This window comes from Drosophila erecta, unplaced genomic scaffold (genome assembly GCF_003286155.1).
Source record: "Drosophila erecta strain 14021-0224.00,06,07 unplaced genomic scaffold, DereRS2 tig00000126-arrow-pilon, whole genome shotgun sequence".
Lineage (NCBI taxonomy): Eukaryota > Metazoa > Arthropoda > Insecta > Diptera > Drosophilidae > Drosophila > Drosophila erecta.
In genome coordinates this window covers 12575735-12593726 of record NW_020825209.1, presented here as the reverse complement: position 1 = coordinate 12593726, position 17992 = coordinate 12575735, and the positions used below count along the sequence as shown (strand labels likewise).

General features: G+C 45.3%; 1 protein-coding gene across 1 annotated transcript in view; it reads left to right on the top strand.

Moving 5' to 3' along the window:
• Positions 1–17992, top strand: part of LOC6551337 (voltage-dependent T-type calcium channel subunit alpha-1G) — an 80005-nt gene that overhangs the window by 23887 nt on the left and 38126 nt on the right. Inside the window, exon 4 of the mRNA XM_026981648.1 lies at positions 15854–16844. Coding sequence (XP_026837449.1) covers positions 15907–16844 — 938 coding nt within the window. The 5' untranslated portion in view covers positions 15854–15906. The remainder of the gene's footprint in view (positions 1–15853; positions 16845–17992) is intronic.

Here is a 17992-nt window from a genome sequence, read left to right as displayed (position 1 = left end):
TGGGGCACGGGTAAGCCCATTTTGTTATACTTCAAAGTTAAATTTCGCTAAAAGCGTTAGTGCAGATGTGGGAAAGCGCTGTGTTAACTAAACCAAGCACTTTCTGAGCTACAACACAGGGTATCTTATAGTCCGCACATTTCCGCCTCAAGTGAAGCACTTGCCTTGGAAAATGGAGGCACATGTTGCTGGCGGAAAATGTTTGAGGTGGCGTTTTTTTCTTTGGGGATTTCTCGGTGGCCGCAGACAAAGTCCCACGACTTTGCAACGGCGCAACAGCTGGTAACTGTAATTTGGCAACGCCAACTGCCACGCCCACGCACACCCCCGCCTCTAATTGCGTCTTTCGGTTTCCCATTTTGCATCTCTGCGCGTTGAGCTCCCCAGCTCCCCATCGCTCCATCTTTCCATCTTGAACTGGCAAATGAAATTTACATTTTTGACTTCATTTAACTTGGCAACTGTGGCAGAGTACGGCTGCTGCTGCATGCGGCTGCCTTCGCTTTGTGTGTGGCACGCTGACATATGCCAATTGACTTGCCACTTGGTAATTTAATATGTGTGCTTGCCACTCTGCTCGGCTTTTTAGCGCTGGCCAAAAAGCCACCCCACCCACGCCACATCGTTAATTTTCATCCCAATGTTATGGCCCTCAAGCTGCCAAGGACAACGAAGCCATTGTTCATTCATTCCTGTCACAAAACTGGACGGCGGCGGATTGGCAATGGGGCAGGCAGGGTGGTCAAATCAAAGTGAGCATTTCACTTGGCCGAAAGTCCGGCCAGGACCAAAGAACGCGGAGGAGCCATTGTCCGATGGCCTTATGCAACTTTAATTGAATTGCACGCTAAGCCGGAGGGCCAGGACTTGGACTTGGGCAAGGACATGGGCGATGCACTGCGCCGAATTGGGCGTAGATCTAGTCAACGCATTTTTGCTACACTTGCCAACAAATTGTTATATTTGTTGTACTTAGGCTACCGCATCGACTGCATTACCTATTAAATTCGTTTTGGTCTTTGAAATTGTCCAATAATTCCTCGCAGTGCTTTTGGTGGTCATATTCTGGCAGCCCCAACTGGCTTATCAATAAATTACTTTCTGTCCCAGTTAAGATTTCACTTAAGAACACACTTCACACTTTTTGAAGACACGACTTAGGATTTTCGCCATGTGTCGACCGAGGACAAGTTCGATTTGTTGACAGGCCGAGGCGGAGAAATTTTCATTAGATTTATTGATTGCCCAAATGCCCGACGGAGTGTGAGTGAAATGCTAAATGGCCTCAAGTGGCAGCAAGTTTTGCCGAAAATTAAATTGCCCTGCTGTTTTCGTTGAGATTTTGAGGTTGAGGTTTTCCGCTCAATGTTTTTCAGCGTAATTGTTTTGCTGCGGTCCTCGCCCATTTCGGTTGGCTGTAATTAGCATCCAAATAATGTCATTATAATGCTGATCCATTAAATATGCATTGTCGGCCATTTTGCTGCAGTGGCCAGTGTGCGAGTGGCGCATTAGATGCCAATTAAATTCTGATTTGCTGCCAACGCAGGCAGAAGTGTGAAAGGCAAAACAGTTTGTTCCGCAGTTGGGTCAACAGTTGTGCGGCCAATGCGGCCAATGCGGCGTATGCGTGATATCCATTCGGCTAATTATCGATTTCATTCGATTGAGCTGCCAAAACCAAGCAAATAGCAAAATGCTTTGCCAGTTCTCTGCCTTTGCACTTGCCGTCAACTGCATACCTTCCGCAAATTGGCCAGAAAGGTGGCACAATGAAGCACTTGCATTCAATTAAAATTCAAATTGAACTAAATACCCTATAAAATATGAAGGCAGTTGCCTTGATGGCACAATGCATATGCGAGTGAATTGCTTGGTTAACCACCAAATAATTCATTTTAAATGATAATAAAAGTTGGCCATTGTGGTTGGAATAAATCGATATTCAATTTCATGTATTTATTATGTTCAAACCAATTTATAAGTCAGGGCTGAAGACCATTTTCTTTAAATGACATCAAGGAACACACGAGTATTTCAACATGTGGCATGCAAAATTCTTAAAAATGCCCAAATTGGACGGAAATTGGCTATTGCTTTTCAAATTCACCAGATATTAAATACTTTTCGTGCATGTATGTATAGCTATTCCAACAATACGCAAACATTTCCCTTTGCGATTCAGCTGACATATGCATATGTAATCCGATTTAGGCAGTCTGTTTTTCGGCAGCGGTGGTGGCTTTAATAAAACATTTCATTCTCGATGTTTCCATCACCGTTCCCGACCAGTTTTCCAATTGGGATGACGACCTGTGATGATGGAGCCCCTGCTTAAGTTGTTGGCCTGTTTTCAGTTGCCCTTGTTTGGTATTATTTTGTTTTGCTTTCTATTGCATTTGCTTGTTGTTCTTGTTTAAGGCCAGGGCCACGAGTATCTGGCTGTTGTCGCCATTGTTTCTCTGGGCCAAACAATGCCTACTAGTCAAAGATCCAAGATCCCAGTCGCCCGAGGCATTAATTACAACTACGAGCACTGGCCCATCCGTACAATTGGCCATTGTCTCGCAGGATTCCGCTGAAGACACCCACACAGCTGCAGAGGCGCACACAGATACGGATACAGATGCGGATACAGATACAGACTCAGGTGGTAGTGTGCAGGTGCAAGTGCAGGGCCAGGACTCCAAGGAGGTGTCCATTGTTTGGCTAAAAACAATTGAAACTGCGCCGAGTGGCTGCCAAACTGCCGGAAGTTAGCTATTACACAGGGAGAAACAGATGGGTATCACACAACACTAAACTCTCGATCTTAAGCTCATCTAATACTTCACATATATCCATCCCAATTTGCACGTGTTTGTTAACAGCTCCTGATCTTCCAAAATGACTGATTAAATTTCAAGTTGCGGCTAATGAATAGACCTAAAATGATACACATAGCCTAATACAACAGCCTAAATTCATTTAAGTTTCCCTACCAAGCCGACTGGATGTTTCCCTCCGTGCAACGTTGGCTGGTTGTCCGTTTGTCCGTGTCGTCTTTGGTTTGTTAGCCATCATTGTTTTGGCCAAACGGCTGCTCCGTCCTCCGTCCACGGTTCGTGTCATGGCGTGTCTCTTGGCCAGCATTGTTGGCATTTGCGCTGCGGGGCTCAGGTAAATTGATAAATGCACCTGGCTAACTGAATTCCCCGCTGCCACTTCGCCCACTTCGCCCACCTCCCGATTCCGATTCCTTTGCGTTGGACTCTTTTGTGCCCGGGGCCATTTGTGCCATTGATTTGATTGCTGGCTGCGATCATCTAATTGATGCGATGTGCTCCCGCTGGTGAGGCTGCCTAACATGCACAATCCTACATATACGTGTATGCATGTGCACTTGTGGGACAATTAATTTGGAAACTGACACGGCTCCCGGGCTCTCCAGTAAATCGTGGTAAAATTCCAAAGTGCTGCTCAGCACTCGTGTTAACGAAAACGAAGCAGGGAATGCAATTTAAATTATAGTTGCTAACTGCCTTGGACTCGTGCCATTTCCAGCTAGACAACCTCCTAGCTGTGCCACCCAATCGCGGATACGGAGTCCTCAATCCTCGAAGGCTGCATTTTTCGGGCCACGTGTGGATGACAGCGGCAGCCTTGGGCCTTCGATGGCAGGTTGCTTCGGCTTGTTGCATCAACAGATGGCAAGCCTGCAACACCACAAGCGGAGTCTAGCTTACGTGCACCGCGACACGGCCAATTGGCCTGTTGGGGTGGCAAAGTGCAAGGTGTGCCAGGTGTGCCAGGTGTGGGCGGTTGGACAGCGTGGCAAGCTCTTGATGTTGTCAGTTGGCTTAGAAATGCTGCATAAAGGACAAAGGCGCCGCGGAGCCCGAGGAAGCGGGCCAGAATAACAACAGATGCGATCCCGCCCAAACACCAACCACCACCCACCGCCCACCGCCCACCGGGCCAAAAGGGTTTTCCACAAAGCGATGTCAGCTGCGCAAATGCAACTGGCACGCGTGCACTTGGCGAAAATAAGCCCATGTCACTCCTCAAAGTGGCAATTAAATTTCCTTTGCTTATTCCCTTCAAAACTCGGAATTTTCGTTAATAAGAAAGTAAATCCATTACCTGAATGGCAGTTTTTTGTGTTTTTTGCTCAAAGCATTTAGGTTTTTTCGCTCTCTGCACAGACAGCCAACTTTTGCCTTTGAAGCACTTTCCGCCGCCTTTGTGCTGCTCGTGCTCTTTGTTTCTGCTAGTGAGCACCTGAAACCACCCATCACCCAACGCCCACCGCCCACCGCCCACCACCCACTTCTCAAAATGTAAGGTCGTTGGAGTCGCTGGCTGCGTTTTTTGGGAGCACACTGTGCACTTGCCGCTTTTAATGAAGGCATTTAGCAATGCAAAAAAAAGAAATGTAAAAATGGGGCGGGGAAAAAACAGAAAAAACTGAAATGTGAGCGGCGATGGATAATTGCTGGCGATTCACAGTTGCACTTGACCTTTGACTTGCACAGGTGGAATGACGAGGAGGCGAGGAGGAGCTGCAGCTTCGATGGCGGTTCCCAAGTTGCCAGTCGGCGACCTTCAGGTTCTTAAAGTGCCTGAAATAAACTGTGGCAGAGGATTTCGTTAACTTCCTAAAAAAATGCCTGAAAAAGAGATCATTCCTGCGGCTTCAAAAGCAGACAATTAATGGAAGGAAAAATATATAAAGTGGTAAACAATGGCAATGAGAGGAGAGCAAACTTTTGGCAAAGTGCCATTAAATCTGATAAGCTGCAAAAACGCTTGGCCCATTAATGCCCATTTATGCCCCAAAGTTGGGGCACTTTAAAAGCACTGTCTTTTAAGTGGGTGCATTTGCATCCCACACAGCCACATACAACACGAAACGGACACCTAAATGAAAACTAAAGTCTAAATTGTAGAGCAGCTGCTGAAACCGGAGCTCAAGTGGCCGGCGGCCATGCGTGGAAAAGCCCGTGAAAAGCCCGTGAAAAGCGGGCGGCAAATGTGGGCGAAAACTCGAGAAAAGTCCGTGGAAAAACGCGAATAGCAGTGTCACACTTGGAACATTTTTTTTTCTCTTCTTCTCGCATGACAGATGGCAAATGACCCGCGGCCCAAGCTGTCCAATGTGGTGACCCCATTACCATGGTCCACTCCGTGCCCGATTTTTCCGGAAAAACTCACGTCTGGAGTGACGTGGGCTAATTGATTTCAAGATACTCGGAGGGTTGCCAAAAAACAAAAACCCGCGACGACAACTGTCCGAAAAAACAGCTTAATTATATTTCAAGTTCGAGTTTCGAGTTTTTTTATACTTGGCAATTGTGATTGCTAAAGGCGGAGCGAAGAAGTTGCACTTCCTACGGCCAGGTTAATTAATTTTTCCTTTTCTCCGGCAAAACGGAGCACCGACAGGTGGCAAAGTTTTCATTCAATCAAGTGTGCCAAGTGCGCCGCCGCCAAAAAGAAGAACTTTGAACTTGAAGTTGTTATTTTTTTTTGGCAGCACCTTCAGCTGGTTCCTCATCTTTATCCGCCTCAAATGCCAGCATTTTAATTAGCCTAATTAATTTTTGGCACAAAACCGAGAGAACCCCAGCCGAGAGCCAAAACTTTTCACGGCATTTCCTTTGCCGTTTATTTTATTGGTGGGTGGATTTCTCGAAAGGAAAAGTTGGAAGCGAAAGGAAATGCAGTGGCAAAAGTTTCCAGCAGCTTGCCAAGAAAACGAAGTGGAACGATGGTGCGTAGTTTCTCAAATTCATTCCAGTAGTCAGTGTATAAAAACATAGGTGATTCAACCTGATTCAAACAGCTAGATACTATTATTATGCATCTTGCAACCTATAATGTTGCCTAATTAAAACGTTACTTGAGAGCCAGGAGCAGTTAGTGGTAAAATGTGCGCTCCAATTTGCAGTAGATCGTAATTAGTTCAGTGAAAAGCGATTGGCGGAAGCGGAAACAAACCAATAATGCTCGTATAACCGCCGCATTTCCCCCCGTTTAAATACCAATAAAGGCGGCACAGGCAGCCGCCCCTTTGTGCCCTTTCGGTTCAGTTAATAAACATAAGTTTGCAGCCAGGACCAGGACCAGGACCAGATGCTCCTGGATCCGCCGGAAGTATGCAGGCGGGCTGACAAACCCGTTTAGGAAGTTGAATGGCCTGACAGCTGCGAGTGGCGAGCAGAGAGCAGGACACGGGACACGGGACACGGGACACAGGACTCAGAATAGCAGGAAGGAAGGCAGGAAGTGTGTAATTTAAGCTGCGGGCGGAGGATGCAGGATGCGGGATGCAGGACATGGCGTGGAGCCGCAGGGCGGAGGAAATCAGGAAGCTGGCTAAACCAAAAATGCAACAAGCATCAGATGGCCAACAAAAGCTAAGTATTCCTGGTATTCCCAAATTAGGTGATCCGCAGTTGAGAGGGAATATCCATGCTACCATTGAAAATAAAATTGACATAGAAATTAGCTAAAAATACTCTGAAACCAATTATATAGTCAACACACAACAAAACAAAGCCACCAGCTCTGTTGAATTAGCGCAAAGCCTGTTCAAATTTGCCTTGTTAGTGCAAACATGTAAAATCACATTTATTTTCCCTTATTATTTGTCACTTAGTTGCAAATAAATATCTGTGCATTGATATTTCATAACGTTGGCCAGTGTCAACATAAATGTTTTCTGTGATACGATTGTGATGTACGATGGAAAGTGGTATTTGCTGATGAAGTTACAGCTTTTTAGCCCGTTTACGATGCGGTGAGTGCCGTGCTTGTTTGGCCCACAGAGTCCAGCAGTCTCCAGTGGCAAGTATGCAGAACGGCCAAATGCACTTAGTGGATATGGCTGCTCTTAGCCAAAAGTTGTTGCTGTTTTGCCGAAGTTGCACATAAATCGTGGCAACTTGTGCGCTCAAAGAGCCGAAAAATGACATCCAATGGTGGCATTGGCATCCGAGGAGCTTACCATCCTGGGATGGGATGCTGTGGAGCATCCAGGACGAAGGACTAAACAAAATATTTAACGGTGTGCGAAGAGAGGGCAACAAATGGCAGCTTTGGCATCAACTCAAGTGGCCATAATGGCATAGACGATGTACAGGAAGCCGCTGTTTTTGTTGCTTCTGTTGTTTCTGTTGTTGCTGGAGGGGCGGAATGTGGGGAAGTGTCACCGGAAACAGGAAGTGCGGCAGATAGCAGAGCAAAAGTTGGCTATGTCCCAGTTTTAGTACAACGACACCACCACCAGGCATCATCATCATCACCATCATCATCATTACGACGGCAATCATCATCATCAAAGCGGGCCTGGTCTGGAAAACTGAAATGTATGTATAACTCAACTTATGGGGAATCGTCATCATCGTCATTGGGTTTTGCGCCTTAATTATGCGCTCATTAGACGTCTGCCTTTGTGGCACACGGATTTCAGTGCCCCCAGTTCAATTGAATGCTTTTCATTTCATTTCATTACGTTTGATTTCATTGCTTTGCATTGCATTGCATTGCGTTGCGTTGCATTGCATTCCATTTCAATTCGTTTTCATTCCATTTCGTTTGGCTGCACGGCGAACTGACAAATTTCTTAATTGCAAGGCAGCTTTTCATCTACACGGGCGTTCTGGCCTCCGAAAAATGCAAACAGAAAAATTGAAAGCAGCAAAAAGCGGGAAAGAATTAACGTGCAAAAATGAGGCAAGCCCGAAAAAAATGAAGAAAAACTAAAAAAACACATAAAAGCGCCATTGTGCCGAGCGTTCAGACTGTAAGATACCCTTGTTTCTCCTAGGAGTACATTTATTACTATATACACATATGTTATATTACTATATTACTATATATATCTTAAGCTCGACACCGAAATTGGGCAGTGTTGCCCAAATGCTTGCTGAAAACTCGAAATGTTGAATTAGAAGAGCTTCATTTGAGGCATTCTCCAGCGAATAATCGATCATCACACTTGACATGCCCCGGCAATGCCCAATATGCCCCAGTAATGGGTACCAGAAAGCAGAAGGGGAGAAATCAGGCCAGTCAAGCGTGGGATCTGTTCAAAAACTGGACAAATGCGGCAAGGGGCGGTGGGTGGTGGGCGGTGGGTGGTATCTTGCCTAATGGCCGCTGGCAAATGCAAAAAGGCTGTTGCCTGTTTGTTGCTGCTGCTGTTGCAACTTGCTTCTGTGGGCAACCTTGAAGTTGCACAGTTGAATGCAGAAAAAAAATTGAATTTAATTCAAATTGAGCTTGCCACACACACAAGCACTCGCACACACACACCGAACAAAAGAAATGAGAACTGCTCTAAAAAGAGCTCAACAATGTCTTGGCATAGTAAGCCCTCCATCCGAAGCCCCGACCTCCGACCTCCAACCTCCAACCTGCAGCATCCAGCAGCCTGCAACCCCCAGCCATGCACCGTACATCTAGTCGTTTCTTTTTGTGGCATGTGCTTAAATAGACAAGTTTATTGCCAGTTTTGGGGCCTGTGGGGCAAACAATGACGAGGCCAAAAGGGTAGACAAGTGCTAGGCCATGTTGTTCTTATATTCTAACATTCCTCTCGCACTGGCAAAGGTCAAAAGTGTGTTTCTGTTTTCTGTACTCGCTATTCTGATATTCCGTATTTCGTATTCCGTATTTCGTATTTTCTGCTCTTTGGTTTAGCACCAGGTCAAAATGCTGGGACAGTTGTCATGTGGCTGGCGCATAGGTCTCAAGGTGAACAACTTGAGTCCCAGTCCCACTCGCAGTTCCTTTGCCCAGTTTCGTATTTCAGTTCCATGAGTCCGCTTCTGTTGCCGAGTTGCCGACATAGGGTTTTCTTTTTTGCCATGTGTCGGAAAACTGGACAAGATCCCGGGCCTCCTCGTCGTATCTTTCGGCTGCAGTCTCAGCGTATTTGGGTCCGAATGGGTCCAGTTTTCTGCCAGTGCGGTGCGGCTTTCAATGGGCTTTGGGCCTAATTGTCATACCACCTTTTTATGACGGCCACGGAAACTGGGTTAAAACAACCGAAACACTCTTAGCTGTGGACGCTAAGCCAAGGGTCAAGATGGCCAAATTTGGTTGGGTTTCTTTTATAGCTGGGTGTAATAGTTGAGGGTTTCTTTTACACTGAGCACAAGTACACTCTGTGCTATCAACAAGTTTATGCTAATTATTAGGGATTTTTCAGCATTTTTTTAAATCTGAAATCGTCGTATTTGTATTTGTGTACGAATGCTAAAATTTCCGATAAAACTTAAATTTCCAGTCGCCCTCTACACCCACTTAGTTATTCATTCGACTCAATTTGCGAAATTCGCTGCCGCATTTCCCGCCGCATTTCCCGCCGCCTTTCCATTTGCCAAACATTTCTTTTTACGAGCGGCGGAAAAGTTTTCCGTGCCGTTTTCAACTCCCTGAAGACGGGACAATTAGGCAAGTTTTTGAACAAGCACCACTCCCCTTTCCGCCTTTTTTCCCAGCCTAATCAACAGACCAACCTGAAGGGGAATGGGAGTGGGAGTGGGAACGGAATAAAGGCATAACAACAAGACGGCAAGTAAATTATTTGGCCAATTTCAAAGGCCATGCTGACCCGATGACGGCCAATTAAAAACCAAAAATTGCGCCAACTGACAAAGCGGACAAAGGCGAAAATATGCGAAGGGCGGGCCAAGTTTAATTGAAAATGATCAAGAACAGACTTTTCGGCCATAAAGGCGGGAATACATTTATCTCGGGGCGGGGTCAAGGGTCAGCCACCCCGGTGACAAGTGTTTCCGCACAGATCGCACCATTAAATGCCCTAGGACAGATACAGATGATTTCCTTAACAAACTTCACGGCGCACTCGAGATACGAGCACTCCATTTTAAAGACATTACGGCCCACTGCTATGCGGCATAAAAACACTGTGCGAAAGTGTGCCAGCTTCAATTTCATTCCATTCATTAAATCTTTGAAGAGCTACAAAAATTAATCCATAGAATACATAGAAATACTAACAATAGTTATTTCATAGTCAATTCAGAGCTTACTTTTGTGCTCATAGTTAAAAGGGAAACTTATCAAATTGAAAAAAGGCCCATCTACGCATATTTTTGTCTCTGTGTACCTGCGTGTTTACCTTCAGTGCAAGCCGACACGTTTTCAGTGCTTGATAAAATGAAATTTTATGGCATGGAGCACCGGGCACAGGACATTCCACTCCATGGAGATAAAAAGCGAGAGCGCGAGGAAGAACAAGGATGCGGACGAGGACGGAGACAGGACCTCGACTGACCGAAAATTGAAACAGAGCGGCTATGAATTTGCAGCCAAGACAATGGCCACAACGTGCCCGGCCTTTACCTGCCCTCTTCCTACTCGTCCTTCGCATCCCTCGCATCCTTCGCGTCCTGTTCGTCCTTTTTGGTCCTGGGCCGAGCAGTTTGGGGCTAGTTTCATTCCCCAGACGAGACAAACAAACAAACGAAACCAAACCAAACCAACTGGAGAGTCGGGCGAATGTTCAAGATAATTGAATGAAAATTCATTCGTGTGCTTTTCGATTTGGGAGTACGAATACGAATACGAATACGAATACGAAAACCAAGAAAACTTTTGGCCCAGCCTCTGGCTTTTTGTCAACAACCGAAAATTCGCTTTCCTTCTTTTCACTTTTTGTTTTCTTTTTTTTTTTTTTTTTTGGTTTTTTTTTGTGAGACAAGTGAGGGATATTTTGTGTATTTCACATGTTTTTGTGGGGGTGCGGGCAAAAGTATTTACATGTCGTTGTCATTTCCGAAATTTTCCCTTCCTGGCTGGGAAAATTTCAGACTTAAATCGAATTAGAGCTTTGTTGTCCCTTGTTGTCTTATTTGTTTAATTTGTGAAAAGTCTGCGCTCCCCTCTCCCCTTCGACTCGCTCAAAAAATATAAAAAAAGGAAAAAATAGCTTGTGGCATCCCTTTGACTCAACAAGTTGAACCCGAAAAGAATTTGCATAAAAATTCATGGGGTTTTTGGTCCCGTTTGGCCCAGATATTTATATCTGTATCAGTTTTCCCACATATACTATATGTATATACATATGTATATATGCGTTCGAGCTAGTCGGCGATTAGTTTGGTATTCCCCAGAAGCATTAAATCAGCATAATTCCGTGATTTCGCTAAGGGCAGAAGGATTGCTTCTTTGTTTTCACCTGGGTTTTCCGCAGGAATCCTCAATGTCAGCTAGAGCGCAGCAAAAGTAATTTACAATATCGATGTGACATGGCCACAACCTTGGATGGCTTCCATTTCCTTGGCATTTTCCCCGTGAATTTTCCGCAATACCCCCTGCTTTTCCACCTTTTCCACCTTTTCCGCCTGTCCCATTCTGTATTATTTAACAGATGCTGCCAATGAGGCGGAGATGAAGGCGCCATCGCCGTTCTCATTACTTAAAAGCGAGACGCCAAAAAACGTTGACTGAACGATGGCGCGGCCCACGCGGCGTATGCGCAATAATTTGCAGCTGAAATTTTGCAACTGCTTGCTGGTGGTTAAGGAAATGCGGTTAACAGTTAACAGTTAAAAGTTAAAAGCTAAAAGTCAATAACAGCAAGCAAGAAGAAGAACATTTAATTCGATTCGGGGTCGAATTTCCACTGGAGTCGTCGCAGCGCAAAATGATCAAATTAAGTCATCGGCAATCGTTGAGCGAATTCAATTGCTGCAATTCCATTAAAAGCGTTTCGATATTGATTGTTCGTTCAACTCGCCAGGGAGGCCATTTAATATAATGCATAACGATGCTGATGAGCTTACGATTTTAAAGACCTTTTTGTGATTAAAATGAAAAATACTATAGCCAAGGCCTGTCGATAATTACGACCATAAACCAAATAAAGCGTGTATTTTATGGCACATTTACGAGAGCTAACGACGGCTGAAATATGAGTGCCTATTAAAAATACAATACAAATGTTTTGCAAACGGGCAATAATCATAATTATGATATTCATGACTACTAAAGTAAGAATAATTTGGTAACTGATACGACTATTCCCCTAAGCAGGGAATTTCAATCGAAAATCTGGCATTTCTCTTTGATATTTATTACAAAACCACTGTCAATCGATTTCTATCGATAGCCTGATCCGCTGAGCGATTGACGCGGCCATAAATCGATTTTATCGATTGCGGCTTCCATTACCAAATTGAATCGCACAACCCTCGGCCCCCAATCGAAACTCAAGACGTGCATTTCACATGCTCGCATGCTGAATATTTATCGAATAATGAATAAGGCACACACATACCCAGACAGATTCCATTAACCGTATTACGTAAAAGTTGCAAATAAAAAAGTACGGAATTTATCGAACTGCCAAAAAGGAGAAGGCAATGTGTGTACAACGTATATGGAGGATGTTGAAGGGATTCTGTGGATGCTCTGCTCGGAAATTTACGGTTGTGCTCTACTGACTGCGCCAGGTGGATTCCGGAACTTTGGATACCGCATGCTGAATTTTCCGACCGGCTTAGTGGACGCCATTCATGGCCAATAAAAAGTGACGCATAAAAATATGAATTTTATGTCTGCGTATTTAAAACGACAATAAGCAGAGCGTGTGGCCGTGAATGAAAAGAATGAAAGTAAGGGAAAGTAAAGCTCAAGTCCCCAGCCAGGCAATCAAAACAAAAAAATCCAAAGAAAAAAAGAAAAGCAAAGCAAAGAAAAGCATGAGCATGAGCAACAAATGCGCTCAATGAAGCTGAAAAGCAAGAAAAGCGGTGGAAAACGGTGGGCCGCTTGGATTGGAAAATCAAATGAAAGCAAGAAAACCATGCTCGACCAGGTATTCATATATATATTCGTATATATGCAGCTGTCTGTGTTTCTGGCAGCTGCTGAACACGAAAATGAGTTTTCGCCTTCAACTGCCTTTTTATGCCAGTCAAGCCAAATAAAAATAATAATAAAATCAGCGCAATAAGCAAGCAATGAAAGCGGCGAAAGCGAAAGCGAAAGCGAGACCGAGCATCGATTTATACACAGATGAGCAATCATAAATATTAATGTTAAATACAGCAGGGCTCGAGAGATTGCAACTGGTATGGTATTCCCGGGAAACCCGTAGGAGATCCGAAGAAAGCCGCATACCCATAACTGACCATTGCCCAATGGGATGGCAATCGCAATGGGCATTGATAACCGAAAGTTAAGTTGTAATCTGCTCAAAGTTCTCACTTCCCATGCCGCCAAAATAACAAAATGGCACCATGGCTTTATGCTAATGTCGGCGACTTTTTCCGACAGTCCCTGCCTCATAAGGCAGACGGTGAGCATAAATCTTCCAGGCTCGAGAAAGGACTCCCTGAGCTGAGCGGCACAAAAAAGGATCTCCAAGCCGTCGGGCGACATCGAGGCGCGCTGCCACTGATTTATTTGCCAACGTGTGTACCACGCTGCGTATGCTTATTATTCGTGGGACTGCCTTCTTGATTTTCCCCCTCGCGTTGCTTCAGTTTTTTGCTCGTGTTGTGTGCTATTTTACTTTGCCGCTGCTCCAGAGACAGCTATCAATGACAGGGGCTTGATTTTGCATTTAAAAGTGAATTATATATCCGCAGATTCCACCGACAGCCGCAGAATAAAAAGTGTGCGGGCCATGGAGGACTGTGCAAATATCTTGCCACATAAGCGGCAATTTATTTGCATATTTTCATGGCACCGACAGTCTGAAGAGTGAATTGTCCTGGTTGTTGTTTACATTAACCCGCCGGCGGAAAAGCGAAGGGGGCCAACTACCAGACAGCTATGTATGTGTGGGTAAATAACAAATTGGTTGGTGATAAGTGAAAAAACTTGCAAGGCAACGAGTGACAGTTGTGTAGGTACACATGTCTTAAAGGTTTTATTCCTTTTTTCTAATATAAATTCTGAAGGAAATATAATTTTCAGCTCGTACTTAACAAAAGTACGGGAAAATGTAGCTGTTATTTTATGTGACTAATGGATTGAGCTCCTAGGCGTGCCCTTTTTTAATTCCTTTCAATTGAATTGAGTTGCAATTTGTTATGCGATATAATAATGCACAATGGCTGGCAAATCCATTCGGAACGAACTCAATAAGTCCGCTCGTTTTGGGAAACCGTTTATGGCGATGTATATCTACAGTTTGAGTCCACTTACAACATAAATTCATGTTGCGCACTGTGTTGACCCATTTCAAATTGCTATCGCGTTAATATCTGACATGTTTGAATGTCACATTGATCCCGTTATTCGGCTAAAGTCTGCTTGTGTGTGTGTGTGTTGGGTTTATTTGTATTTTTGTTCGCCCTTTGACTAATATCAACACCAAAGTTGCCTTACCCGCGCTGTTTGTGTTTAATTATGTATATCTGTGTAAGGCGCACACACACAAACGCAGAGAGCCGGGGTAAATCGCACACAGATACAGCCTGATTGTGTGAGGTTACATGGGTGCCATGTGTTTTTGTGCAAGCCGCTTACAATAGTTGTACCACTGTGTACATGTGTGCGTGTGTTTGCTCCTGTCTCCTTAAGCCTGCTCAACATTTTCCAAATTATAGGGTAACTTTTGTATTGTCACGTGCGTCTATGTATGCCTGTGTGTTTGGCATTGTTTGTCTTGGCGCTGACTTCCGTTTCCGCCTGATAAACAAATGGCGCCAGTCGACGATTAATTATTGTGATTTCTAGTCCTAAGGTCCACCCACAAAATAACCATAACAATAACGGCAGTAGCAACAAAAATACAGCTAAGGGACACGTGTCCTGGCAATTCTCAATAGCCCATTCGACAAACCATTAAATCAACGGATTTGCGTACGGACAAGAAGACGCTTATAACATCATTTAAGGATTTAGTTCTTTATTATAAGTATACATTTTAAATTTTAAATATTCATGCATACTTGTCCGAGTATTAAACAAAACCTTCTGCGATTATTTGCGTTTACTTAAATGTATATCAAACGACTGTTTGTAGTTTATCTGCATTTTGATAAATTGTTTGAAAAAAAAGGGCTTGTTCAATCGGTTCAATAGATCCGCACAAATATCTCAATAGCTTTTCAAAGGAGCCTCATCCCTTGTGGCATTTCTTTGGCAGCCTATCAATGAGCCAATTTTCACACAATTGCAACTGTGTGTGCGTGTGTGGGAAACCACAACGAAGCACTTTTTGGCACGTTAATGTGTTAGAGGTCCTCACCTCACGGCGAAGCACAAACACAAACACAGACACAGACGCAGACGCACACGAGCCGTAATTAATGATTGAGCGCACAAGGGTCTCCCCCAAAAAGTATGCTACGTTTCTTGTCTATACGCACAAAATGTGCTTCTCATTATTTTTACGTACTACACACGCACGCACCCACACATACTCACACACACCCACACACATACATCAAGTTTTCAGAAAAAGCAACGCACGTGCGTATAAATTATGTTTTGGCTTCATTATGTGGGTGAGTGTGTGGGTGGCTCAGTTTGGGAGTGGGTGGTGCCCATTGCTGACGCCAAGTATCGCATTAAAAATCAATTCCCGAAACTCTGCACGTACACCAGAAGAAAATTGTTCTAATGAGCTCATTAAAGCGTAATAAAATAAGTAATGCGCTTAAAATTGGAAAAAAAAAAGCGGAAACTGGATTTTCGAAATGAAATTATACAAGTCCTAATTAAATCCTGTGGATATGACAGCGATTTAGTGGCTTATGGTTTCCTTTTTTTGGAAATAGTGTTAATTAACTTTGCTCTGGTGTAAGCTGATGTTGCACTTATAATTTAATATTCGACTTTAATGACTGTACTAATTGTTCACTTACCCCTTCATCAATTTCAGCAATCGGCAGGAAGATGGAATGACCGAAATTCGCTTAGTTGGCACCCCAGAAAATGCTGCCACAGCCAGCGGCGGCAACAACAACAACCACAACTCAATCAGCAACATCTGCAACATCTGCAACCTCGACAGCGGCAACATCGGCGGCAGCAACAGCAGCAGCAGCAGCAGCTAGGAATGGCCAGCGACGTGGCGTGGCAGCAGCAACAGAAGGCTGCAACAGCAACAGCAACAGCCACATCGGCAACAGCAACAGCAACAGCAAGCTCAGCAGCAGCAGCAGCATCACCAACAGAGTAAGTCAAATGCATTCCAACGAAGAGCCGCCCATGACGGTGATCGTCGACGGGGGCGGTGGCAGCAACGTGTCCGTTTCCGGTGGCAGCGGCCATCGGCGTGGCAGCCAGCGGTTGCGGAAAACCAGTTCCTCCAGTGCCAATGCCAAGTCGGCGTCGGCGTCGGCGAATCCTGCGGAAAGAACGAGCAGTCAGACGAGCGGCCCGCGGTCATCGCATCGCCAGACATCGAATGCCTCGGATGGTGGAGGCAGCAGCAGGCGTCGCTATCAGGGGAAGGAACATCACGATCGACGTGACCGCCAGGATCGGCAGGATCGGCAGGAGCGCCGCGATCGTCGCGATGAGCAGAAGGCGGCACGTCGGCGAACAGGACGCCGGCACAGTGGTGCCTCATCGCTGAGCGATGCTGCCGCAGCAACAGCCGCAGGACGATCCCGATCCCGATCCCGATCTCGATCCCGATCCAGAGGAGGAGGTCGCACTGGTGGAGCGGTCAGCTCGTCGACCGCCTCCAGTTGCAATGGCAGCTGCAGCTCCGACGACGGCGACTCATCGCACACCTCGTCCTCCAGCTCGTCCAGCTCGTCCGGCGAACCGAATCTGCCGTATCCGGGATTCCCCGAGATCTCCATCAGGGCGCTGACGCAGTACACCCGGCCGCGCAACTGGTGCCTGATGCTCATCACCAATCCATATCCTTTGCACAAACAAAAACGGAGCGTGTTTGGTGGGTTGATGGCTGGGCTGGGATGCCCTAATTGCCATTGTCCTTCGCTGGCAATTTACCCATGGGTGTGTGTGCTGAAGTGTCCTTGTCACACATTTCCCAGGATGTGCGTTGTGAGCCTATTGATTTTTCTCTTCTTTTTCCGCCCTCTTCCTCCCGCTTTTCTCTCTCCACTTTTTATTTTTTTTGTATTATTCATGCATTTTTTTAATACGCCTAAGGATACTCGATTCAGTGTAGGATGCGAATTTGTAACAGGTGCATCCTTTTGATGTCCTTCCTTGGCAATCTTGCTTTGGGTAATCTATATAGCTAGGATTCTATATGATCTACAAGCTCATAGTGCTCAGGTTATAGGCGGCTCAATATAAGAAAAATATATAAAATATGTACTGGGTATCTCTTATTCGATCTACTCACCAATTTCTCTGTTTTTCTTTTTTTAGCTGCCTGTTGCAAAATTCATGCTACAATGTCAGCAGTTGCAAAAGGTATGGCGTGTGTGTGAGTTCGCTGGGCATAAATAATAAATATCTGAATGGGCATCGTCATTGAGAGACGGAACCAGTGGATATATGTCCCCCAGTCCCAGTTGCCAGATTCTTCCGCTGCCGCCTTGTTTTCATATCTGCCGCATCCCCGCCCATTTTCTGGGGGGATAATGTGCGCCAATCAGTGGGATGTGGGAGGCGGAGGAGGCGGCGGCGGCGTAGGCGGAAGGAAGAAGTTGACAACCCTGGCGATTCGATGTTGTTTATCTGCCAGTGCCAGACCCCCTGCTACCGCCTCCGATCCTGCCCCTGCTGCTGCCTCGAGTGGCATGTGGCACATGTGCATGAAAAATCGCTTTGCATACTCCTTGGCGCGCACTTCACATTTCACTTGGAGCGAAATTAAAATTGACTGACGTGGATATTTATTTATGCCCGTGGTTCTGGTTCTGGTTCGGAGTCTGAGTCTGAGTAAATTATGATAATTGAGTTTCGAACGTCGAGTCGCTGCTCCTGGGACATCGCAGTGAGTGGAATGTCATTATTTTTAGCCCAAAAGCCGCGATGATGGCTGCGATTTAGCCACTTGATGTGCCACATCCACACCCATGGAAATCTCCGT